The following is a 26,456-nucleotide window of genomic DNA, read 5'->3' on the forward strand; positions in this document are numbered from 1 at the left end:
GCCAGAGGTGTATTGAAGCTATGAGAGAAGCTCTCACTTCTCACTGTGTCCACTATGTCCTGTGTAACAGACTTCCCTCTGTGATACACCTCTGAAGATGCCAGCCACAGATGCAGGAGAAACATTAGGAACAAGATCCACCAGACCATGGCCACACAGCCTGGAAAACCCACCAGAACCAAAGTGACTGATAATTTTCCCTTCTCCAGAGCTGTTTATTGTTATTTATTAACTGCTGCTTTTAACTTAAATTATTTATAGTTTATTCTGTACCTGTTATTTTAATGTTGTTCACCGCCCAGAGCCCTTTGGGGGTTGGGCGGTCTATAAGACCAAAAAATAAATAAATAAAAATAAATAAGCAGTAAGTGCCAGAAAAGTGTTTGAAGATGCATGAAAATGTTAAGTTTTCATTGTGTTATCTGTTATTTCAGTTTCACAGGAACAGCTGTGGTAGTTGATGACAGAGCAGAGATGTGGCTGTTTAACTACTAACCAAAATATTGTAGTAAGCTTTTACCATATTAAGAACAAAAATGTCTTGTAGATTTACTGAGATAATTGAAGCATATTTTCATGTATTATTTGAATGGTTGGATAATGTAGTTCCTAAAATTTATTTGAAATTAGTGTAATTTGTATCAATGGAATTTCCTTCCAGATAAATGGCTTCTATGAGATATGAACTGAGGTCTTAAAAGCCACTTTTCATGTATGTAAACCCCAATGTCCTTCTAGTTTTAGCTCTCAAAGTAATGGAGAAGTGAAATTCTCAATAATTCTTGAGTGGTTTGTTGTAAAGGAAAACTGAAGAGCAAAAACCAGTGTAACAAGGCTCCTAGACAATCTTCCTGTAGAAACATTGTTGAAAAAGAACCTTTACTAATACAGAAAAATGGAGTTCACACAAGGATGCTTCCTCAGAGTTTCTTAAAGAAAGTCTATGTGGTCCCAAGTTCTAAGAAAAAACTAATCTTCAGGTAAGGAACACAGCTTTGTATCCATGTACTTCTACTGTGACATGTAGTTAGACTGTTTCAGTGGCAGCTTTGGGCAATGGTCCCTTCAGATTCCAGACTTCTTCACATGGATCCATTCTGGAAGAAACTCAACATACCTTTTTCGCCAAGATGTCCTCAAAACACTTCATTCCTGCTCGAGCCACCCTATTTTAAGGATGCAAAACTACCAACACCGCCCCCCCCCCCCGCCTATTTTCATATCATGTGTTTGTGTCTTCAAGAACAGGTCATCAAAAATAAAAAAGTGAAACTATGTATTGCCAGAACTGGCAGAATGAGCAGAATACAATCATGTACTTTTTGCACTGAAAAGGCACCCAAAATTGGAGCCTGCCAAGCAAATATCTGGAGTGACCTTTACCCAATAGCTGCATGCACGGAGACTCCCCGCAGCACAAAATGTCGACCGCCAGCAGCAGAGGAAACTGACAAGAGGCTTTAATGGTCAGGCAGGAAGGGAAAAGCCTCTTTCTTTCATGGTGCCTTTTTTGTCCATGATATCCAAACAAAAAATGAGGAGATGCCTTTTTAAAGATGTCCACGTCTTATTTGCGCTGCACATAATTGACCATGCATACAACACAAAAGAGCCCAAATAAGCAAGGTGACATGCTGTTTGAGTTCTTTTTCAAGTGACTTTGACAACTGTAATAAACCATTTTTGAAATGTTTTGCAAGTTTCAAAGAACAAACAAAGAATTTGCAAACCCTTAATGGGTAAAGTTACCCAATTTACTTATAATAGTAAAACGAGTGAAATGCAATCCCCTGTGTTTTCAAAAGAGGCTTATGCTCTCTAGGATAGTCCCATCACAGACTGTATGCTATTGTTATAATGAATCTGGACAGAAAAAGTAATTGAGTTTTGATCACTTTACCCCTTAGTGACATAGGTGCTCCAGCTGCAGCAAAGAACCAGAAAACAAGCCAAGGATGGAGTGGTGGTGATGGGAAGGTAAAGAGATATACAGTCATATTCATGCATTCTGAAAGGATTATGTGCCTCTGCAAAAAAAATTATACTTACCCTGCATTCTTGGCCACACAACATGTGTGACAGCTCTTTCAAACATATTGTTGCCTTAATATATGACTCTTCAAATGCAAACTTAGAACTCTTAACTGGTTAAGGAAGCACTCCTATGATACTTGGGAACAAATTCTACTGGATTCAACAGGACATATTTCTGAGTTAAGATTGGACAAGTTTGGGATATACTATGCTGCCTTCACTCCCATTAATCTGAATACTATATCTTTAATCCAATTGGGTTGATGAATGGCTGGCTGGCTTGAGTTTGGAAGGATGGCCTCAGCATTTAAATGAACTGAGGCGTCACCAATTGATAGCTGGACGAGGCACAGGTCCCACACATTGTAATTAATTAAATAAATGCAAATAAAGCCAATAAGTAACTTAGGGATGCCTCTTCCAACTACAGTCCTGCCCCACATTTCTCAAAACATCTGAACAACCTGAATTATTTGAAGTAGTATACAATATTCCAAATAAGACCAGTGACTGTGGTCTGTCACTATGGCCTGTTTCTCAGTGAAGAGTTTCAGATTTCTCTCCAGATCAAGGCTTTGGGAATTCAAAATCATTTAAAAGTAAAATGGCAAATGTAGTTCAATGTAGCTAAATGTAAAGTGATGCACATAGGGGCAAAAAATCCAAACTTCACATACACGCTACAGGGGTCAGTGCTATCAGTCACAGACCAGGAAAGGGATTTGGGCATCTTAGTTGATAGTTCCATGGGAATGTCAATTCAATGCATGGCAGCTGTGAAAAAGGCATTGGGAGGGGGGGTTTACAATGGTGCCCAGGCACATACACCAGGGCCAGAGAGCTCTCTCCTCCCCTGTTCCTCTGTCCCTCCCACCATCCAATGGATGGTAGCTGTCCTGTTCATCAGGGCCTCCTCCTCCATGCTGGCACTGCTATGCCACTGTTCCAGGTCTTCAGATTGGCTTTTTGCTCTGGCTCTGATGCAACATAATCCTGTGCCATTGCTGTGCCATCCCTGGCTAAAGCACAGCGCCCCACTTCCCCAGATTGTACTGCCTGTCTGGCACTAGATCCACCTTCCTGAGCAGACTATGTAAAAGAGGCCTCATATTTTGGAGCAGACCTATAGATCTATAGATTTACAGTGCAAGCCTAAAAAAAGTTACTCCAGTCTAAGCCCATTGATTTCACGGGGCTTAGACTAGACTAGAGTAACTCTGCATGGGATTGCACTATATCAGAAAAAACTGCTTCTTCGGATTTAATGCAGATTAGTTAGCTTTTAATAGGCTTATAGAATTCTGTTATGTTCCCTTTGGATATACTCCTCCATGGTCCAAGGAAATACACAACTGTCTACAACTACAGACCTATAGTCCTAAGCAGATATTCAAGACAGAGAAATAAACAAGGCCTTTCCCATTTCTTTGTCTGTAATTCTGTACTTCATATTATGATTTACATTTCTTATAATCTAGATATTGTTCACTCCATCATTTAGATTATATTTCTGTCACATGCACTGTTCGTTTCTATTTGTATTGTACTCTGGACATGGTTATTCTAATTCATAGACTATTACTAGCTATTATTTATTATCACTTCAAGTATTATTCCAAGTCTAGAAATTTCCTTCACTTGGTCACTGGTGTCCTTCTTATTCTGTGGGTTTGATTGCATGCATATTCATCTCCCTGTCCAACGTGCTTTTGTTTTGGCATTTGCTAAACTCAACTGAGCTATTGCCTTCCTATGATTCCACACATGTACGAAATGTCAACATACTGTGAGTGAGAAGTACTGAAGGTATGTTTTGTTTCTTGGCAAGAATAAAAAATTGCAAAATAATTTTCTTCTTCCAGTGGTAGAATGAAACACCTTTTGCACTTGCAGACATCTTTTGCAGTTACAAACTACTACTGATAGTACAACACAAGTTGGTCAAGTTAGCTGCACTAGTGGTGGCTGGTGAACACTGCAGGTAACACTGATGTTCTCATATGAACCTCAGTAGTTATGCATATTTAATGATGGGCAGCCCAATCCAAAGGGAGGGCAGTAGAGTGGCAGCTGGGGACAATGCTGCTGCACTGCATCCAAAGATGCAATTGATGGTGAGGTCACCAGGGGAGGACAAATTTCTTTCTTCCCCCAGGAAAACCTATAATAGAAAATGACTTACAATACCTTATTGGTGGCATATGTGTGTGCCACTGCGAGGGATTGTTCCCAGCCTGAAAGTGCCCTGGAATCCCACTCTCCATGCTGCCACAGGACTCAGCCTTCCTGGTTTGGGTGCTACGGTAGCCAGTCGCCTATTTTAAGTCTTTTGCTGCTGGCATCCATGCCAATTTGCAAAGTGCTGGTGGCATGGATGCTCATGCAACTCTTTGGCTGCTTCCAATGCGGCTTTAGCCCCCCCCCCCCCGACTCAGTGGTGGGATTCAGCAGGTTCACACCACTTCAGCAGAACTGGTTGTTAAAATGGTGCTTGTAAACAATCAGTTGTTAAATTATTTGAATCCCACCACCGGACCCGGTTGTTAAATTATTCGAATTCCACCACTGCCCAGACTGCACAGTAAGGCTGTCAACACATCAAACATTAGCCTTTAGTCTGGCTTTTACCCATTAATACCCTGCTCCTATGCAGAGATAATTATTTTGTCTTGAGACTCCACTTTCTCCTCAGTGGGGACCTAAAGTTGCTTACATAATTTTCCTCTCTTCCATTTTATCCTCACAACAACCTCGCGAACGAGATTAAGCAAAGAGTGTCTGATTGGTTTAAGGCAGGGGTCGGGAACCTTTTCCACTCAAAGAGCCATTTGGCTCACCCTCCCCCGCTCACCCCCCACTCGCTTGCACGCCCCCCTCCACTCCCCCCTCCACTTGCTCCCCCCCCCGCTCCCCCCCCCGCCTGCAGGGCAGGTGTAGATGGGCTCGGCTCGGCCTGGCCGGCCGCCGGGCAACTGATGCGCCCGCCCTGCTCCTTGCAGGGCGGGTTGAAGAAGGGTCCGGTGGCTCAGCCTGGCTGGCCGCCGGGCAACTGATGCGCCCGCCCTGCTCCTTGCAGGGCAAGTTGAAGAAGGGCCCGGCGGCTCAGCCTGGCCAGCCGCCTGATGCGCCCACCCTGCTCCTTGCAGGGCGGGTTGAAGAAAGGCTCCGGTACTGGGATCAGTCACTGGCTAGCCGCCGGGCGATTGATGTGCGCCCTCTCACCTGCTCCTTGCAATGAGCGAGGCGGGCAGGAGGCAAAGCCCGCGGCACGGCCTGGCCGGCCGCGGGCGAGGAATGCGCCCGTCCTGCTGCTTGCAGGCCGGGTGAAGATGGGCCCCGCAGCTCGGCTCATGGAGCCGCAGGTTCCCGACCCCTGGTTTAAGGTTACCTAGCAAGCTTTTGTGGCAGATAGGGATTCAAATCCAGGTTTCCCAGATCTTAGTCTGACACTTTAACCGCTACACCACTTTAGCTCTCACATCTACTCACACTTATTTCACTATATTCTACTATATACTATTTAGCTGCCAATTGATCAAATGAATCTGTATTCAATTACAAAGGTGCCATTATGATCCCTTTTGAAAGATTCGAAGAGACAAGACAATTTCCTGTAAATGAATATGTACTGAATATGAACTGAAAGGAAAGAAGGAACAAAAAGACACCCTTAATATTTTCTTTTTATATCATAGCTGAATATATGGAACACACAATCTTTCCTAGTACATTATGGACAAAGCCATCTTTGAACAATGAAAAGTTGTCATGGCTCATATCTGTTGCAGAAAGATACTAAACGCTTTAGTTGCAAGAATATAATTATAAAGATAAAGCACATTTCCTGATTTTACATACAAATTCAAAAGAACAACCATTTCTAATAAGTACATGTATATATTTTTTGGATTTGATTTAACATTTTATTTTAATAATCCTACTATTTTTGTTGTTCTTTTCATTATATAATGCTTTCTTTCCTCCCATGTAGTTTGGGCCAACCTGGCTGGGCTGACCAGGAAATTAGACTGCCATCCTATGACTTTTTTCAAGATCCTCAAGACAACATTCCCCAAGGTTCATTTTAGGTGGGACAGAGAGATAAGAGTGAGGTTAGGGAAAGGATTTACTTCCCACTGTCCTCCCTGGTAGCAGCAAGGCACTGTCACAGTTACAGTACGAGCCCCATAACATTTTGCAGCGTGTGCAGAAAGTAACTACAGATGACTTTTTTCTCTTTTTCAAAAATGTTAACGTGCAGGATCACTGTGTAAAGTCGAGAAGCAAAAGAATCTCTCTGCACAGCCTCCGTTAAGTGATGAAATTTGCTGCCACCAGATGTGACGATGAGTAGTATAGACAGCCTTAAATGAGGACTAGCCAAATCCATGGAGGATGTCAGCAGCCATGATGACTAAAGACACCTCCATGTCTCGAGACAATCTCCTCCTAGGAATTTAGGCAACAGGAAACGACTCGGGGCTTCTTGTGGCCACCTGGAATTGATATCCTGTAGGTTTGATCCAGCGGGGCTCTTCGTTTGTTATTTGTTTTGCAGCAGTGATGTTGAAGGGGCCTTTCAGGGCCATCCTGAGCCGAGGTGCTCCAGTATAAGCCCACTGCAAAGATTAGGTTTAGATTGGAGTAACTTTCTTTAAGATTACTCTGAGAGACTTAAAGCCCGCCCCAGATGCCCTGATCACTACGACTCACTCTCACAGGGTTGCCACCTAACCTCCGTTCCATGGGGCACGCACGACCAAAACCTCCTGCCTGGGCGAGAAAGAGTTTCCTCACCCCCTCGCCCACAGATTGCCCATTCTCTGACCTCCCTCTGCCCCGCGGCCCTCAGTTGAGCGGGCCTCGAGCTCTTTCGGCGGGGCCCAGCCCAGGCTTTCCCCCTCCTCTCCCGCCAGGGATGCCGGAGGAGGAGGAGCCACCCCTTCTCGCCCGCCCCCCACGTCTTGGGACCAGCGGTGAGCCAGAGGCAGAACAGCCGCGGGCCGGCGTGGAGCGAGGTGCGCGCCCGGCAGGCGGATCCAGCGGCTCTCCCTCCCTCCGGCATCCTCCAGCGTGGCCAGCGCGGGGCGCAGATTGAAGGCGCCGCCTGCCCCACGAGAAGCCAGCCGGCGCTCGCTCGCCGCACAGCATCCCTGCAAACCTCCGCCCGCCGCCGCCACCTCGCCCGGAGCAGGCAGAGGCGAGCGAGGCCACAAAGGGCTCTTTGTAAGGCGCGGCGGCCCCGCAGTCCTGGTCGGCGCCAGCATGGGGGCAGCCAGCGCCGCCTTCTTAGCCCTGCTGGCGGCGTCCGCGCTTCATCCCTTCGACGCGGCAGGTAAGAGTGGAGCGCCCCCGACGGCTGGGCGATATTAGCCCCAGAGTTGGGGCTGCAGTTCTTTACTCCGGAGTAGCACTGCAAGTTGGTTGGGCACGGGACAAAAAGTGGGAGTCTTCCTGCAGAGTAGCTCTTCCCTCGTTACCAGTCTCTCTCGCGTGGATCTTGCTAGAGTAGCCTTGCTCCTTTTGGTAGTGCGCCAAGGGCTGTTCTGTGGATTTCAATTTGGCCGTACGTTGGAAGAGTAGACGAAACTCACTCGCTTCACCCCAAGAAGTGTGGCAAGCCAGGGTAGTAATGGGAGTAAAATATGTAGTTTACTCTAGAGTAGCCTGATTAATCTCACTAGGCGATAACTAGTCTTGATAGAGACACCCTCTGAGCTGCTTCGGTGTAGCCTAGAGTAGGACCGCAGTCTCCAGTGAAGCGAATACACGGATTGAACTTTTGAAATCCTGGCTTAAAAGTACGTTGGACTTCGAGTTTATTTATGTATGTTTACTTGGAGATAAAACTAACTGAATTTTTGTGGCTTACTTCCAAGTAGTCATGAAAAGCGGCTGTGAGTCTTTGTTTCTTGCACGTAATCTCCTTGGTTGAGGTCCTAATTACGTGGTTTCTTTTACTCGCCCTTTGGGCCAGCTCGGACATGCTATCCAGAAGTAATTCCATTGCCTTACATAAGAATACGGTGTGGAAAAGACCGCTGATCGCTCCTGTATGCTTTAGGAACACTTAGCAGGATGTGCTATTCAGATTCAGTAGGCTTATTTCGAAGTTGTGCAAACTCTTTATCTGCAGATCCTCGTTGCGCTGCCCCCCACTCTTAAAACTGAAACGTTGTGTTGTAGAGGGAGAGAAGAAAGATCATGGGACTGAAAAGGTGAGCTTGAGAAGAGGGCCGTTTGAAAACTTCTCTGTGGTTCCTTTTAGTGTGGTCTGTGCCACCTCCCCCCTCTGGGAAACGTAGAGATGATCGCTGTAGTTAATCTGGCCTGAGAAGGTGACAATCCAGAAGGGCCAGTAGGAAAAGAGTAGAACTTCCCTCCCCTTTAATTACGTTGAATTTTTCTGGAAGGAGGTGGGAAGGTATGGGGCATGCTAGGGTCTGCCGAACTGCGAAGGCTAAAGGCTTTGTTGGTGTCTTTAAGAAACCCGGGATGGGAAGAAAATGCTGCTTTTGCTGTTTCCCTTCTCTTCGAGTGGCTTTGACACAACAGTTGGGTTGTTGAATGTAGGCAAAGAAAAATGTTCTGCAGAAGTTTGTAGGTGTGGGCAACTCTCCTTAGGGGCTTAATTGAGTTTCTCTTCCCCTTCCTCCTTCCCATAAGTGTTTTGAGTTTTGGAGAGTCCCATTTCCTGTGTGTACCTGGGCTGACCTAACCCAGAAATAAAAGGGCAAACCTCTGGGGTCAGGAAACATTAGGACTCGGTTCAACAAGCCTTGCGATTGTTTGGAGAGGCTGAATTCAGGCAGCCCCATTAACATCTGACCTTGCACTGTGGCGGACCGACTGACTGCTGTTGTCGCTGGTGAACTGCTGCCAGTTCGTCCGGCATCACTCTGCGTCCTAACAGCAGGAAGATTTATGGGAATGCTTTGGAGATGGAGGAGCGAGGAGTGTGCTGAAAGCCCTAGCAGTCACTGCAAAAGCAATTGCCTGATCTGGCACCTTATGGTCCATTGAGGAACTGTAGCAATCTCTTTTCAAGGTGAACACAAGTTTCAACCTCCCCCCCCCCATACGCCCACCCCCCATTCCCCCAGTGGGGCAGAAGGTGCTGTTAAGAGCTAGGTTCTTTGATCTCTGGCTAAATCATTATCTGACTGATGTGCCCATCCCCCACTCTTTCTGGACCATTTTGACTCCATTATATTCCAGTTCTGGAGTAGGATTCAAGTAAATGTCAGGGAGGTGAGAAAGGCCTCACTGAACTGGATCATATTTAATAATTTGGCAGTGAGGTAATGTGGCTGATAGCCAGTGGCACTTCTGTTTAATTTAATTAAAAAGACTTGGCACCAACTTTGCCTCAAAAAGCAAACAGGCTGTATCCCAGTGGAAGTCAATGCTGCAGATGAGAGTAGGCTGGTCATTCAGTTGCATGTTTAAAAGGACTTTCCTTCCTTTTGTGCAATGCTGTAATCCATTTACATCTCTCCAGGAGGTGGCAGATGCCTAGAGTTCCTGTTATTTAGCTCTGGTGTTCCATAGACATGCCATTTGCTGCTATAATGGGGGGTGGGAGTTATGGTTTGCGGGGTGCGGGAATTGCTGCCTTGAAGGGCTCTAGGGAAACAGCAGAACCACAGGAGCTCTAGCAGTGCCAGCACCCAACACTTCTTCTGGAGGCTTCAGTCACTATAGGCTACAACTCTAGAATGAGGGAGAACAAGACTGAAATACCGCTATGGTAGGGATATTGTTGCAAAATGATGGTGATTATGTATACAGACTTCGTGAAATGGCCTGGGGAATGCCCGAGATAGGGTGATAGGCACTCTCTGTTTGCTGGAGTTCCAACCTCAAAGGAGATGCAGCCTTCTAACCCACCCCCATTTCCTTTGAACAGCTGGATCTGTTTTAAAGAGGCCAGGAGTAAAGGACATGGAGGCTGGCTTTTTCTGCCTCTCTCTCCAAGAGGGTCTCCTTCCTCTGCTGACAGATTTCAGGCAGCTCTAAATTTCCTGAACTTAGCGTCATAATGGAGTCTTGTTCTTTTTAACTAGTGTTACTTTTGCTCTGATAACTTTACTGACCTTTGTGCTATTATGAATAAAATGCTTGTTACTTTCTTTTCCTTTTTTTTCTTTTTAACTGAAACTGCTTAGGAATGCTATCTTGGCAAAATGCTGCAAACATTTTAATTGAGAACTAGGCACAGCTGGGTGCCTGTTTTCCTTCATCTAATCCTCCCCTTTCCCTTGAAATGCCAAATTTAAAGGATTCTGTATTCCTGTCCTCCCTGTGGATATGCTAGATGTGTAAGTTTCCAAAACATTACTCTCAGGCAGTGGTCTTGCTCTCCTGGTTTATGAAGTAATACTGTATGATTAACCCCAAAGAAGCTAGTTCCATATAGCTTCAGGTAAGGGTGAGACATTTGCTCCATTTTAAGTTTTGCACAAAGACTCTGCATGGGATGTGTTGGGAGTTAACAAAGCAAGGGACAAAGAGTACCAGTTAAATTATCATTGAATGGCATAGGAAATATACATGTATTTGTGCTTTTCTTTGACTAAAGAGCTCACCCTGTGACCTTTTTTGAGGCTTTCTGTGAAAGTATGTGAGCACTGCTTCCACAGACATGTTTTGCTTCGTCTTTGCTTCAAGACTGAAGCACTTTTTTTAAAAAAAACATCCACCAATGATCTACAGCCTTTCATTTGCTGGCATATCTAGGAATTTGTATACATATCCTGGGATCGGGGATTGGTGGTGACACCTGGAGAACGGAACTGGAAACTGCCCATCACAGGGGAAGAGATGCAATAATTGGGAAATTCCTGCTACTCTTTAATTAGATTGACCCACCTCAAGGTGCGGGCTGGGAGTTTTTCTGGAATTACAACTAATCTCCAAAATATGGAGATCACTCCATCTACAGAAAATGGCAGAGATCACTTCACCTGTAGAGAACGGGAGGGCAAACTATATAGCATCACATCTCTGTTGAGTACCCTCTCCTCAGATTCTCCTGCTCTCAAGAACTGTGTCCAAATTTCCACAAATTTCCTGATCTGAAGTAGGCAACCCTGCTTCGAAGCTAGGATATTGTATCTTCTAGGCCACCTCTCTTTGGTTCCCCCTTAACTGCCCTAAACATTGCATTATTAATTTTGGGGCTTTGAAATTCATCTGGGGAACCTAGGGTAACACTTGGAATTAGGGGTGTGTGTGTTAAGCACTGTCAAGTTGCTCCCAACTCATGGTGACTCTACGTATCAACATCCTACCATTAACAGCCTTGCTCAGGTCTTGTAAACTATGGGCTGGGACTTCCTTTATAGAGTCAATCCATTTTATGTTGGGTTTTCCTCTTTTCCTGCTGCCTTCATCTCTTCTTAACATTATTGTCTTTTCCAATGGTTGTTTTCTCGTAACATGAACAGAGTACAATAGCTTTAGTTTGGTCATGTTAGCTTCTAAGAAGAGTTCAGGATTGATTTGATCAAGCTCTAGGGGAATTTACTTCTGAGTAAACTTTTGTGGAACCAGGCTGTTGGATATCTAGTTCCAGAAGCACTGGACTGTCCAGACTTCACCTACTTTGTAATGCATTTTGTGAAAAAGTATTTCCTGACATTAAAAAACAGCCTCCTTCATTTACATTTAAACTGAAGCTTATTCTCCCAGGGTCAAGAAGCAGATAAGCCTGCCAATGAAAAGAGCCCCCCCCCCCCAAGATTCTGTAAATAGCAGATCTACCACAAATGCTTTTCTCCATAGTGATCGTTCTTCTGCAGAAAGCATAGAAATGCAAGAGGCTGCCGTCCAGGAAAAGAAAAGAGGATTGACAAACTTGAGGGATTAATCCTGTTTAGTCAAATCGTGGTTGTCTGCAGGCAAGATGATCATTTTAGGGGGGCAAAAAGACTTCATTTTGCTCAAGGATTTGGTAGCATTCAACATTTTTTATTTGTATGGAAGCAATTTGATTACTAATTACAAATTAAACAATCAAATTCTGGGTGGCTGGGGTATGGGCATGCAAACTGGTTTTGTTTGTTCTTTGACTGGTAGCTGTGCATTTCTTCAATAATGTTTATTAAGTTTTTTTGCATGTAGCTTGAATATTGGTTGCCAAGGAAGAAGATTGTGTTCAGTGAAAATTATATGCCAGAAGCATGAAGTGCTACAAGCACATAACTAAGTGAAAAAAAGTTTTGTATTTAGTAAATTCTTTTTTAGAGCCCCAAACATCACAAACTCAGCCAAAACGTCATATGAAACAAAACCCTCTTCTATCCGGTTTGTATCAGAGTGTATTTACTTTGTCTGTTTTCCCTGGAAAGGGTTAAGTGTCTCTTTACATTTCTGTTGCAGTTGTAGTGTGCTTCTCTTATGTGAAGGAAGGGCAACTGAATATTGTTTATTCACTCTGGGCTTGTTACTTTATAAAGGAAGCTGTTATTAAGCTCAGTGTGTTTGGAAAGTATGCAACTTCCCAAATCCTCTAATCCAGTGAGTCCAAACTTGTTAGGGCTCCAGGATGAGAAACTGACTGGCTTTTGCTGCAGTGGAAGAAGGGGCATTAATAACCCTTTTTTGTTATTTATATTACTGCCCTCTGTAGCATCCCTGAAAATCATTTGGGTAAATATTAATTTTATTTAAATTACTGGCTTTCCTTTTTTATTTGACTGAACTGTGTGAGAGATTTGAAATCAAAGACCCTTCTCAATTTACATTGGCTTGATTTTTTCCTCTTTTTTGAAAGTTACAGTCTGAATATTGAGCATTATGACTGTAGCTGTTGACTAGAATATGGTTTCTTGGTGGACGCTAACATATTGAATGTGAGGAAGTGGGGACAATCTTTACCTGAAGCAGGATGTTTGATTAATTCATTGGTGCAGTGCTGATAAGGATCTCGTAGATGTGTGTGGTGTGTGTGTGTGTGATTTTTCCCAAATGGAGGCTTTAGATGCTCCGACTGGATTTCTCTGTTGCCTGTGGTACAGTGGACCATGCTTTCTTGTTGAGATGCCAGTAAGTAGAAGTAGGCATCAGAGGTTATGCATTGAACTGGTTCAAATCACTCCTCACCAATTAAACCTAAATAATTGCCATTGTAGACTAGTTACCATAAGAATTATGGTTATCATAATATAGGTGGGACTATCCTGTGGTGTTCCCCATTCTTTTTAATCTTTATGTGAAACCAATCATTCATAGTTTTGAGGTCGACTTCCATCAATATGCAGATGATACATACCTTTTTATATCATTACCCCAAATATTCTGGTGATATAATAGAAGTCTTTGGCAGCCCAGCACTCTTCTCTCTTTGTGGATGCAGGTTTTTCTGCTTTTATTGAGACTGAGCAGCCTTTCAGGTAGCATGTGAAGAATTTTAGCTTTTCTAATATAGCACCATAGCAGGTATTATACTCAGCCCAAGGAATTCCTAAAAGAGCCTTTTTTATTTAAAATAATCCCTTCCCTTTTAAAGACACTATTGAACTGAGACAATTTCAACATATAAAAATGTATTGAAACAAAGAGGGAATTAAAATATATTCAATAGATGGAAATCAGGCAGGAGTAAATTATATACAATTTAGGGTTTTTTTTACAGGCTTAGGCCGTTTCCGCCACCCGGCCTCGCTTGCCATGCATACGCCAAAAAAAGAGTGCCAGGTACGGCGATGGGCCTGAAATTTCAAACTCCGGTCGCAATGCAAGCATGCTTGAACGGCAGAAGCTGTGAAGGTCCGGCAGACGGCAGGCTGCCAGGGGCGGCTGGCATGGAACGCCTGTTCCCCTCTCCTCCTGCCCCGCCTACGGTGGTATCGCCAGTAGCCCTGCAGGCGTGCAGCCCGCCCGCTGCCCTCCGTAACCCCTGGAGGCTCGAGGAGGACAGTGTCGGCGAGACTAAGCCGCCAGCTTAATGCTGCAGAACCACCGTGAAATCGGGAAGGAGAAGAACAGCGTCTTCCGGGCGGGCGCGGTTAGCACCCAGCGCCAAGCTTGGGGAAAAGCGGCTCCTCCCCAACAACAACCCTTTAAAGGGTTGTTGTTGCTGAAGCAGCAGCTTGCCGCCCTGGGAGGTGGAAAGAGCACATTCGAGTGCGCCGCAACAATTTTTTGCGCTTGGCGGCCTAGTCGCGACGGCGGCCTGGGGGGGCGTTTTGCCGCCTCAAGGCGTGGACATTAATTGGCCAAGCGCATGCGAGAGGCTTGTGCCAGGGATTTTGAAAGCCCTTTTGGTCTCTCAGTTTCTTAGATGTTGTAAGAGAGGTTCTTTCCCTATGATGGTACAAGCTTGTCTTGATTTACTGAGGTATTTCACAAAGTTTCTGGGTTCTTCCAGGTTAGTACACTTTCTAACAGGTATTAGCCAGATCTCTCGCAATGTTGGACACTCTATTCTACAGTAATCCTCCTTCGTGAACCCAGCTAAAGTACGGACGGCTAATACATCAGTCTGGGATTTTGACATTTTGAGTATAATTCCCTTTCCGGCAGGACTTAGGAATTTTTCTTCTATTTCCCCAACTTAAGATACATTCCCATTGCCCTTTATTTTTGGTCATAATGAGGAAGTCTATCTCTACTATTCCAATTCCTTTATCCCTTTACCTTGACCAAGAAATAAACCTCCAGTTTTCGTGCATGTCTGTGCTAATACGTCTCTGCTCCACAGCATGTACATAAGCTGACACATAATATAGCTTTCAGTTCAAATTCACCTCTGAGACTGAAATTCCCTCTCAGAGGTAAGGGACTTGATTTTCACTAGCTGGAATCAAAATCAAATATCCCTCAGTCTTTTCACTCTCAGAGATTCACTTCCTCTCTTAGTCAACCGGTTGCTCCATTGAAGAACTAGTTGGTCACCTTATCCAATCAGAGTGCTATTCAGTTCCTATGAAGATTTTTTTCTTTCCAACCTGTGACTGCACTTTGTTCCCCAGCTGCACCTCCAAACCTTATTTACCCGAGCAAGATCCTAAATAACTGCCTGGTTGCTGTGGTTAAATGACTAAGAGTGAACAAATTAAAACTAATCCTAGAAACACAGGAGTACTTCTGGCTGGGAAGCTAGAAGCCTTGAAGGGAATTTATGTTCCCCACTTTTGATAGGGTTTATGTGACACTTTTCAATTCAGTTATGATCCCCAGGGTTACACTGGATACAGTATTATTGCTGGAGAAGCAAATTAATGAATGCAGTTACAAAGAAGACTCTTCCAGCTCAGCATAGCTCAAAAAATGCCCCCTTACCTCAATATAGCTGATCTGGCCATCTGGATATATGTCATGCTGACATTGATACTAGACTACTGTAATGCACTGTATGTCACATACATAGTCCTTCACATACATAGTATATCACATACATAGTCCTCTCATATCTTGTCTCTCTACCAGGACTGCTTTGCTCATCTGAAAGGGCTTCTGCAGGTACTTACCTGCAAACAAGCAAAATCAACAACTGCTTGAACATGTGCCTTCTCTGTTGTGGCCTCTACCATATGCAATGGTTTGTTGGAGAGATGAGGAAGGATTCTAGTTGCCTGACTTTCTGTCAACTTAGCAAAATGGAATTGTTCAAAGGGACTTTTCTACTCAGACAATAGGGTAGCACTGTACAAAATGATTCACAATGGTGCTTGGACAAATTATTAGGAGCTGTGGTCTATATTCCTGGGAACATGAAGCTCATAAAAGCTATTGACAAAGTTGATCCTTGTTGACCTCTGTCACCGTTTGGGAAGAACCTGGCTACTTGGTTTATTATGGAACTGGATAACTTGAAGAGAGTTGGGGGACATCTAGAATGATGCTGGTGGAATACTCATATTAAATCTGACAGACTACTATAGAGCCTGATGTGTGAATTGGTGGTGACAGAGGCAAAGAATGTTACTTCTCTGCTGCCATTGCACTAGCTGGTTCATGGCCACTAATTGTTTAAGCAGTAGAACTTGTCATCCTGCTTATATTCCATAAATCTATGAGGATTCCAGGAACAAATAATATTTGTGATAATCTTGCCAATTTTTTTGTTGATAAAATATTGTGGACACACTGATGTTTAACATGGGTAAATTAGAAGATAACACATTGCCTGGTCTATTTATGAACCGTCTTGAACCAGGTCTATGACTGATGTTGATAGAATCCTGTGATCTATACAGGCCACTATTTTGGCCCTGTATCCTTGCCCAATCCTGAGTGCTAAAATTGTATAAGGAGAACATCAGTAAACCCTCCTGTCTACTTTAACTCAATCACTAACTCAAGGCACTTTCCTTCACTCAATAAGGTGGTTATTCATTCATTACTTTTTTTTAAGGCCCAAAGAAAAATGTTGTGGCCAATTATTGCCCACTCTTTATCGGCACTTTCTTGACTAAGTGATTGAGAGTTGCAATGGCTCAGTTCAATGTCTTGGATAATTTATCTGCTCTGGGCCATTTTCTGTCTGGCTTCAGACTGGGTTATGGGACAGAAATGATTCAGCTAGCTTTGGATGATAGCCTGTGTCTGAATATAGACAGACCTCATGTCTTTTTCATTCTTCTACTGGATTTATCCACAGCCACTGATATAGTTGATCATGCCATCTTGATGAGGCATTTGGAGATAGAAGAGTAAGTATTGAGATCAGCATTGGGCTGGTTCAAATAATTCCTTGTGGACCAGATTGGAAGGGTTAGCATTGGGGACAGTTGTCCTCAGTCCACAGGGCTCAGTTGTATCCCCCATGTTTTCCATATGCGATGTAAAGTCCTTGGATTATTTTAATGTAATTTGATACTACTTAAAACATTTAGAGCTCAAGATCACATTTAGAGCTCAAGATCACATTTAGAGCTCAAGTAGACAGAATGGTTCTTTTGTGTAGATTCCCCCCCCCCCCAATACTGAATATCTTGTTATGAATTGTTTAATATTCTAGGAGGGGAGTGTCTATTCACAAAAAACATTCTGCCTCCTGTCCTGTTTTTGGACTCTAACTATTTTAGTATTGTCAAACACAATGGCTTCTGCCACTTCAAGTTGTCAAAAAGTTATATTCACTGCCTTGCTATGCAGAGGACATCCTCCGGGTACCCCTGGAGGTTGATGACCTGATGGCCACCTTACAAACTGCTGGCTGAAGATGGCAAGGGCCACACCAAGGACAGCCTGGACAGGCATGTTGGTTTAACATTCAGAAGAATGCATGAGGCTATTGCCATGGCAATCAGATCTTCCACCACCCCCTAAGTCGTGTCCAGAGCCTTGATTGTTTGGGCTCACAAGATGCTCCAACTGCTGCCAGAGGACAGCCCTCATTTGTGAAAGAAGGTGTCTTGCTTCCTTTAAGCTGCTGCCTTTTCAGCAAATGCCACCCTTGATTCTCTTACCTTCTCTGCCAAAGCCATGGTATCAACTACATCCCTCTGCCCCCTATTTTGGCTACATTAGGTCTGTGGACTATCACTCCAAGACAGTCACTGTGGCCTTTCCTTTCCATAATGACAAACTATTCGGTAAGTCCTTGGAAAAGATCCTGGTGGAGGACAAGGATAAAACCAAAACCATGTCTGAATCCTTGGTTATTACTGACAAATGACAGTCAAGCCAACATTCCTTTTGCTCCTATCATACACTCCAACACTTTCATTAGGAGGGCAGAAAGAGCAGATGGAACCAGCCTAGGTATCAGTTTTATTGCCATCAGTATGGTTGCAACAACGCTCAATCAGTGCAACCATGACACCAAGCAAGGGAAAGCATAACTCGGTGCCAGTGGGAGGATGACTAGCATCCTTCAGTCAGGCCTGGAGCAGTCCCAGGGAGACAATTGGGCATTAGAAGTAATCTCTACAGTGTACAAAATAGAATTCTGGTGTATTGCCTAAGATCAGATAATAGTGCCTGCCCCTCTCAACCCAGTCAAGAGAGACAGAACTCTTTCTGTGGTACAACATCTCCTGGGCAGTGCAACTATCAAGCCAGTGCCACCTTCTGAAAGAGGAGAATACATCTACTCAATCTTCTTCACTGTGTCCAAGCAAAATGGGGGTTGGAGGGCAATCTTCAACTAAAAGTATGTCAACAAGTTTGACAGGGTCAGACATTTCAATGGAAACTCTGAGGTCTGTTCTGGAATGCCTACATCTCGGGGAGTTCCTGTCATCGATCAACCTGACAGAGGTGTACCTCCGCATCCCCCTCTTTCCTGGGAAGTTCCTCCATTTCTGTGTTCACAAGACTCACATGCAGTTCAAGGCCTTACCTTTCAGGCTATCTTCTGCCCTCAGGGTCTTCTCCAAGTTATTGGTGAATCTAGTGGTGCTACTCAGAAAGAACAACATCCATTTACACCAGTACTTGGATGATCTACTGATCTGCTCCCCATCCCAACAGCAGTCATAGATTGGCACACAGAGATTGACACACAGAGTCTTACATTACAGGCAATCTAGTGCAGTGTAACACCTTCTTAAGTCCATTGATTTAAAAAGGTATTATAAATGGAAGGTGGGGAGAAAGAGAAGAAAAGCTGTCTTCTGATTTATCAATCGCTCTTTGCCTTTCTTTCAAAGGACAGAGTGGGCAAATGATTATATTTATCTTTTAAAAGGCTTGTCTAAGTTGGTGCAGAGGGACTATACCAAAATGAGCTCCAGATTCACTCAGTTTCTAGTACCCAAAGTACTTTATATAATTCAAAAGCTTGCATAGTCTTACACCAATTTAAGACTCCTCAAAATATCTCCTAATAAATGGAATTTAAACATTTTCTTCTGTAGCTCTAGGCCAGTTCTGTTTGTCCTAGTAGCGGTGTTCAGTGATTCAAGTAAAAGTTCATCTGGTAAGTATTATTTCAGTATGAAGTGGCTCCTCTAACTGAATTTCCTTGCTTTTTCTAGTTTAATGCCCTAACATTATTTTTCTATACTTTTGTGTATTTAACTAGAAGGACTTTGCATGCTGCATAAAGAAAAGAGATACTGAGCCATGATTCTGTCAGAAGTTGAAGCTAGAATTAATTGAGTGTGAAAGCTAACTTTTCAGTATAGACTGTATAACTGTCCAACTACATCATAAACTATCCCAGAAAATGTTTTATTTTTGTATTGTAAAGATCATGAGTAATATTTTGGTTCAGGATAATTATTATGGAAGTACTTAACAGATGAATAAAAAATAGTGATATAATAAAATTTGCATATAAAGTATTTTATGGATCTGATACCATTTAAAAACATATTTTGCAAACTCGCTCATTGTCTGTGGCAAGCCATCTTGTGTGTTTTTCTGTTGTTTGAATGTATAGTTTGCATTAGACTGTTTCAGCATGTTTCTGATGCTTACAAGTGAATGTTAAATCATATACTCGGCCACAAATGCAAAGAAAGATCCTGGACTTGATATTTCAAGCAGTTACATTTAAATGTTAAGATAAAGTAAAATCTCTTTGAATTGGTCGAAGAAGCTGAACGTCCTTCTCTTCTTAAATGAATTTTGAAGAAAATGTGTGTTTTAAAGTTGGAACATTCATGTATTTGGCTGTTGATGAAGTATACACATGGAAACTCTGACTGTAGCCATCCTGCTGTTCCTCCTTTGATTGAGATCCCAGGTTAGAGTCTCAGTCGAACCTGCAGAAGCTGCACCTTTATGTAGTCCTGCTGCCTTAAGTCAGCCCGCGATGGCGTTCCATGGCCTCTATCGCCCTCATAGCAGCAAGAATTCTGCCAGCGTGAGGGGGTGGAAACTCCCGCTTAAGCACCTATGCGTGGAGAGCTGGGCCTTGAGAGCACGCCGCGAGGAGAGGCGGCTCCACGCGAGCAGCCTCTTCCCCATCCCCCTTCCCTCTCCCCACTTCCTCATCCCACTGTCGTCGTCCTGCTGGCCTCCTGAAGTCGCCTCTTCCCACTTCCTCCCTTCCCTCATCCCTGTGCGTCGTCCTGCTGGCCTCCTTGCAAGCCCGGCCCGCGCTGCTCCTCCGACCTCGGGGTGGGGGAGGACCCAGTGAGGGAGGGACTTAGGAGCCAGCAAGGCTGGCTACAGCGCAGAATAAGTGGAGAAGGAAGGGAAAATGAAACTGGTTTCCGGCCGGTGCTGTTACAGCGACCCAGCAAATCCGAGAGCGCTGCCCCTCAAAACAATGTCCCTTTAAAGAGGGTTAGTGTTTTAGAAGCGGAAACCAGACGCCGCCCTGAGGGAGGAGAACGGCGGGCCACAGGTCGCACTGCTGTGGGCACCAGCAGCGCCGCCTGTCGCGAGCGGGCACCAGAGGCGGCGCTTTTTACGCCCAGGCCGCCGTTTTTTTTTGGCCCACATCGCGAGGAAACGGCCTTACATAATATGAGACCTAGTACATTGCATCTTGATTTGAGGAACCTGTACCATCCCCTCTGAATAGTTCTCTTTAAATCACAACTCTTACTTTTGAGTGCAATAAGGAGGTCAGGAAGAAGGGCCAGAGGTAAGATCCTGGTGAAGGAATGCAAGCAACATATTCTGTTTTACTGTTCTTTTTGTCTGGATGAGGGACCCATGTGACATGTCCATGTCTAGTTTACAAACAAAAAGCTTTTAAACTAGTTCTACAGCACGCTCGTATGTATCTTTTCTTCCAAGTCCCTCCTGTTGTAATCAGTTGGACCTTTGACAATGAATAGAGACAAGCTGCAAGTATAATTTTCTCAAAGGATATGTTCATTAGAAGAGTAAAAGGAGTCAGTTATACTTTTAGGTAAGTTTTCTAAACATTCCAAAATCAAGTTTGTTTTGTCATTGTTCCTTTTGTGTGTAGGAGATAATAGTAGTAGGGGAGAATTACTAGGTATAAATGGGGAAGAAAACATGGCTCAGATGTTGTTGTTTTCCATGCAGAGGACCCCAAATTTTTATCCCTGGCATATCCAGCTAAACAGTAGGGCTGAAAAAGGCCCTGGAGAGGCAAAGCTATCAAAATAAGGAGTGCTGCTTCATGGGCCAGTGTTGACTGAATACCAAGCAGGCTAAACAATTTCACTTGTTCAGTAAATGCCAGAAATAAAAAAAGTGGTTCAAGGAGGCAGAAGAAATTAGCTTTGGACCAAGGACTTCACAGCTGAAGGGATCCTTTGCAAGGAGGAACCTAGAACCAGAGAAAATGACTAAGTTTCATGTTACCTGCAAGATGGGCATTCTTCAAATATAAAACAATTTTTGTAGAAAAGGTTGCCAGGAAAGACAAAGGCTATAGGACAGTGATGGCGAACCTTTGGCACTCCAGATGTTATGGACTACAATTCCCCATCCTATCAGCCCTGTCAGGCATGGCCCAGTGCCATGCTGGCAGGCTTTGTACATGAATTCAGTCCATAACATCTGAGTCTTATCTCAAATCTGGTTCACCACCACTGCTATAGGATGTGCCCCCTTTCACCCTACCTTCTTTCTTTTCCTTTTGCTTGACTCTTAGGCAGAGGCATAGGGCCCACAGGGACATGTGGGGTCACATGTCCCAGGCGTAGGCCATTTGGGTCACGTGGGAGTGGAAAATTGCCCCCACACTCCTTCTCCTCCTCCCCCCTGGGTCCATACACTGACTTTGTCCAGGACTGGAGCCGCCGGCCCGACCTGACACCAGTCCAGCACCAAGTCCCCTGGACGGCAAGGAAGCCAGCCAGCATGTGCAAGGGGACGGGGCCGTCTGGGAGCCAGCGAGACAGACCCGGAGTGATGGGCAATCTGTGGCGACCAGCTGGGCTCCCAGAGGAAGCAGAGTTGCTGAGAACAGCAGCCCCTGCCTCGGCGCCAGTGTCCTGGCTGCCGGAGAAGCTACTAGGCAGCTGCAGAACTCCTGGAGAAAGCGCCCCCAAACTCAAGCCGGGTCATGGAGAGCCTGGTGAGATCTTCCTGCCCCACCCCCCTTCCTGCCCCACCTCGCGAGGCTGCTGAGAGCTTCCCTGCCCCATGGCCCAGGGAGCTTGAAGGGGGGCGGGGTGAAAAAGCTCTTGCCAGACTCTGTCACCTGGCTTGAGTTGGGATGAGGGATGCTTTCTCCAGGCCTTCTGTGGCCTAGGGAGCTTGAAGGGGGGTGGGGGTGGGGCATTTCCCACCAGGCTCAGTGAGAGCTTCCCCACCTCTGCTCACCCTGAAGCTTGCTGGGCCACAGGTCAGGGAAGCTCTCGCCAGGCTCTTGGCAGCCCGGGGAGCTTCGGGGTGAGTGGAGGTGGGGATGCTCTCACTGAGCCTGGCGGGAGCTGCACCCATCTTGCCCACCTTTGTGATTCCTGGGCCTCAGAGGGCCCAGTGAGAGCTGTCCCACTCCCTTGCCACCTTCCCCCACCTCTTGCCACCCTCTCCAACTTCTACTCACCCTCCCCCCACCCTAGCCACCCCTTCCTGGGGGGTGGTAGAAAACTCAGATTACCAGCAGACTCTGTAAAGCTCTATGGGGAATATATTGAGAAAAAACGGTCTGGTAAACACAATGGTCCCTGCCCATTTAAGCCTTTAAGGGTCCATTTTCTCTAGCTACACCTCTGCTCTTAGGTCTGGCATGTATGTTTTCTGAGTGCCAGATTTGTTGGCAGACTAAAGGCAGTGCTTACCACAAAGGTAGTGCTTGCCACAACCACTGGACTTTGTATATGTCATAGAAAGCCATTTTTTCATCCCCATGCAAGGAGAGTTGAATGTCTTGGCCTTCTCCCCAGTTTTCTTTTCAAGCATCTCTGCATGTTCACAACCCAATGTAAAGGGTCTTTTCTTTTGGTTTGGTGGATATATGATGTATATTAAATTTGAATGTTCAAAATTTGGGATGTTTCTACTTCTTGTTTTATATTGTGTGGTTATTTTTAGGAGGAGTATAACAATAGCCAAAGCAAAGGCATAATGAGTGGGGAATCATTCTTGCCTCAATTAATTAAAATGATACCTTCTTGTCTCCATCCTGTATATATGGTGAATAAATGAACGCCAGCTTTGAAAGAGCCTTACCTGCAGTTCTTCAGAGTCTCCTTGAGATTTCATAATTTCAGTTGCAAACTCAGACTGTTTTGCAATCTTGGATTTCTTCAGTGACCTTGTTGTAGGTCATTAGTTAGTATAGGTCTTGACAGAAATTTTTACAGACCCAGAAATGCTGCAAGTAGGCCATTGCTTTTAATTTTTTTTATGCCTGTATTTGTGATTCCTCTGTTAATTCTCAATTACATTAGATCCTAGACTGCTCCAAAGAACACAGACTGCCAGATTGTACTGAAACACATGGTAGTTTCATGATTTGGAAGCATGTCCAAAAAGGATGAAGTCTTGGCATCATCCAAATGTCATGAACTTAGAGCCATCACTTCGAATGAAGCTGTGGGTCTCCAGGGGTAAAATCACTCATGCTTTTATTGTTTCTGTTTAGTCATCATCTTTCCCTTACTGGCCTATTGTTGAGATAGAATTATAATTTACATTGCCTTAAAAAACAGGCATGAATTATTATTATTATTTTGGTTTAATGGTCTTCTATGGCTTACGCTGGTCATAGTTGAGTGTTTAGCCAGATTTATGAAGTGATGAGGTTTCTCTACTCTGATCATTTTAGACTCTGGAATAGGGCAGGAAAAGTTACTTTATTTTCTAGTTAATAGCAGGGCAGCTGCAAATTATGCATTAAGATAAAATACAGAAAAACATTTTTAGAAGATACTTGGATCAGCCGATTCATTTTAGTACTCAGAGCTGCAGTAAATAGTTGTGTGAGTTTGTTCCCTGACTAAAGGGCCACCCTCGCCCAGGCATAGGCCGAACTCTGCCCTGCTGTGACACTCCAACTACTGACTTGTTTGAAGTCGCCCTCTACTCCACAGTCCTTCACTCCCAACATGTCAGTGTTCACTGTCTCTGATAAAGGGAGATCCCCATAAGTGCCCTCAGAGGGTGTACTCTCAAGTACATCACCATCATTGTTCTTCTTCAACGTAGGTATGATCTGCTTCTCCTCCATGGGGGAAGCGTATGGACTAGCCACATATCCTATCCCCATCATTGGGGAAATATGCATCTGTCTTCTTCTGGTGATGATCTGCACAATGTACATGCTTTTCCGCAACCACTCGTGGGGGGCTGACCAATGCCCTTTGCAGTGGTGAACCTCAAGGATGCCAGTTTTCATGTGGCTAGTCAAGAGGCATGTTGCAAGTACTTGAGATTTGCTTACGGTGAGCAATTTTATGAGTTTGCATTTTTGTCCCTTGGCTTACCATTTGCAGCCGGGATGTTCACCGAAGTCGTGGTAGTGGTGGAAAACTTGTCCTTGAGGGGCTGCACTATATTCCCCCTATTTAGATGACTATTTCTGACCAAGTCAGCTGATGACCTCTAGGCACAGTACCAGAACTCATCAATTTGGCCAAGTCACAATTGAAACCAGACCAATGCCTGGAATTCGTAGGTCCGAGTCCATTCAGAGGTCAGCCTAGCCATCTTACCTCTGAAGAGCCATCCACAGTTTGGTGGTTAGATTCCACCATCATAGATTTCTGAAAGCAGTGACTATACAAAAACTTTTGAATCTTATGGCTTCTATTAACTCTACAGTGTGTTTTGCTTGCCTGAGAATAAGGCCAATTCAGAACTGGTTCATCAGAGCATTTAGAATCAATGTAGATTTACAGTGGCATCGACTGTCCATACCTAAATCACTACAGTGGTGGGAGGTTGATCAGAACTTCCAGGGGCTTATATCCTTGGGGGCTACTGCCCATTCAATTGTGGTTACAATGGATACCTTCCTCATGAAGTTGGAGGCAAATTGAAAGGTAACATTGTTCTAGGTACATGATCAAGGCATGAGACTTCACTCCACATTGAACTGCTAGAGCTGAGGGATATCAGACATGCTCTGGTTTCTTTTGCAGGGTTGTTTCGAGACAAAGATGTGTTAATCGCTGCAAACAATATGGTGGCCAAATACTACTTGAACAAGCAGAGTGTCACACATTCCCTGTTTTTTGTACACGGAACTGTGCATGATTTGGGAGTGAGCCATCTCTCACAATGTCCAATTATCACAATCTAGGTGGCAGGTTCATCCAACATGTGCGCATATGAACTCAGCAGGTCTCTCACAGAACACAGTGGTAGCTGTGGTACCATCACGGAAACCTTCTACATGCAGGTCTTTTGCTGCTAAGTGGAACAGATTTTGTGCTTGGGCATTGTCTGCCATGTTGGACCCCTTTTCTTGCCTGATTGACAAGGTGTTCCAGTATCTGCTTTCCCTTATAGAGTTCGGGTTTGGCCAACCCATCATTAAAGGTACCCCTGACAACTGTCTCTGCTTTTCATGATGGAATTGATCACATTCTTTGTTTTCATAACCACTTTTCAAATGTTTTCTTAAAAGTTTTCATCATCTATTTCCCCAGTTAAAGTCTCAATTAAACAGTGGAACCTCACACTGGTCTTGTCCCACCTTACTTGTAGACTCTTTGAGCTGCTGACTTCTTGCCCTTTGGTACTACTGTAATTTAAGACAGCCTGGTGACCATCACCTCAGCATGTTGGATCAATTACTTGAAGGCTCTATGTTGTGACCCATTATTCACACAATTTTGCCAAACAAAGTAGTCCTCTGGCCCAGTCTGGAATATCTTCCAAAAACGACAAGTGGTGTCCCTGTTTTGCCTCTCCCAGGATGTGGCCCTTCTGTTGTTTTTTTAAGGACTCACAATTGCAGGCTGACATGGCTATGTACTCTCTAGATGTTCATCAGACCCTCTTGTTCTATCTTGAGAGGACTAGGACTTTCAGGGGGGACAATGCTCTTTTTATATGTTTCAGGGGAGCCAGGAAAGGAAGTGGGGTCACTTCACAGACCTTACCCCAGTAGGGCACTTCAGTAATTAGTTGCTCATGAAAGGCCTAAGGCAGGGGTAGGGAACCTTTAACACTCAAAGAGCCATTTGGACCCGTTTTCCATGGGAAAAGAAAACACTTGGAGCCACAAATAATTTTTGACATTTAAAATAAAGATAACACTATATATATATAGGGGTTTTTTTTACCTTTTACTCTGCTCATTCTGAGAAGCGCATGGATGCGCCCGCCCTGCTCCCTGCAGGGTGGGCAAGGATGAAGCCGGTGGCTCGGCCTTGCCGGCCGCCGGGAAAGCACCCGCCCCACTCTAACAGGGCGGGCGAGAGGGGAAGCCTGCGGTGCGGCCCAGCCGACCGTGGGCAGTTGGTGCGCCCGCCCTGCTGCCTGCAGGGTGGGCAAGGATGGGGCCGGCGGCTTGGCTCGTGGAGCCACAGTGCAAGGGCAGAAGAGCCGCATGCGGCTCTCGAGCCGCAGGTTCCCTACCCCTGGCCTAAGGTAACCTGTCCAATTGGAGTCAAAACTCACACTACCAGGACTCAAGCTGC

At 44.7% G+C, this 26,456-nt stretch overlaps 1 protein-coding gene across 1 annotated transcript in view; it reads left to right on the forward strand.

The window, feature by feature from the left end:
- Positions 1–6,995: 6,995 nt before the first annotated feature.
- Positions 6,996–26,456, forward strand: part of ROR2 (receptor tyrosine kinase like orphan receptor 2) — a 172,797-nt gene continuing 153,336 nt past the window's right edge. The window contains exon 1 of the mRNA XM_048504111.1: positions 6,996–7,369. Within this exon, the coding sequence (XP_048360068.1) occupies positions 7,300–7,369 (70 nt within the window). The 5' untranslated portion in view covers positions 6,996–7,299. The remainder of the gene's footprint in view (positions 7,370–26,456) is intronic.

This window comes from Sphaerodactylus townsendi, linkage group LG07 (assembly GCF_021028975.2).
Source record: "Sphaerodactylus townsendi isolate TG3544 linkage group LG07, MPM_Stown_v2.3, whole genome shotgun sequence".
Lineage (NCBI taxonomy): Eukaryota > Metazoa > Chordata > Lepidosauria > Squamata > Sphaerodactylidae > Sphaerodactylus > Sphaerodactylus townsendi.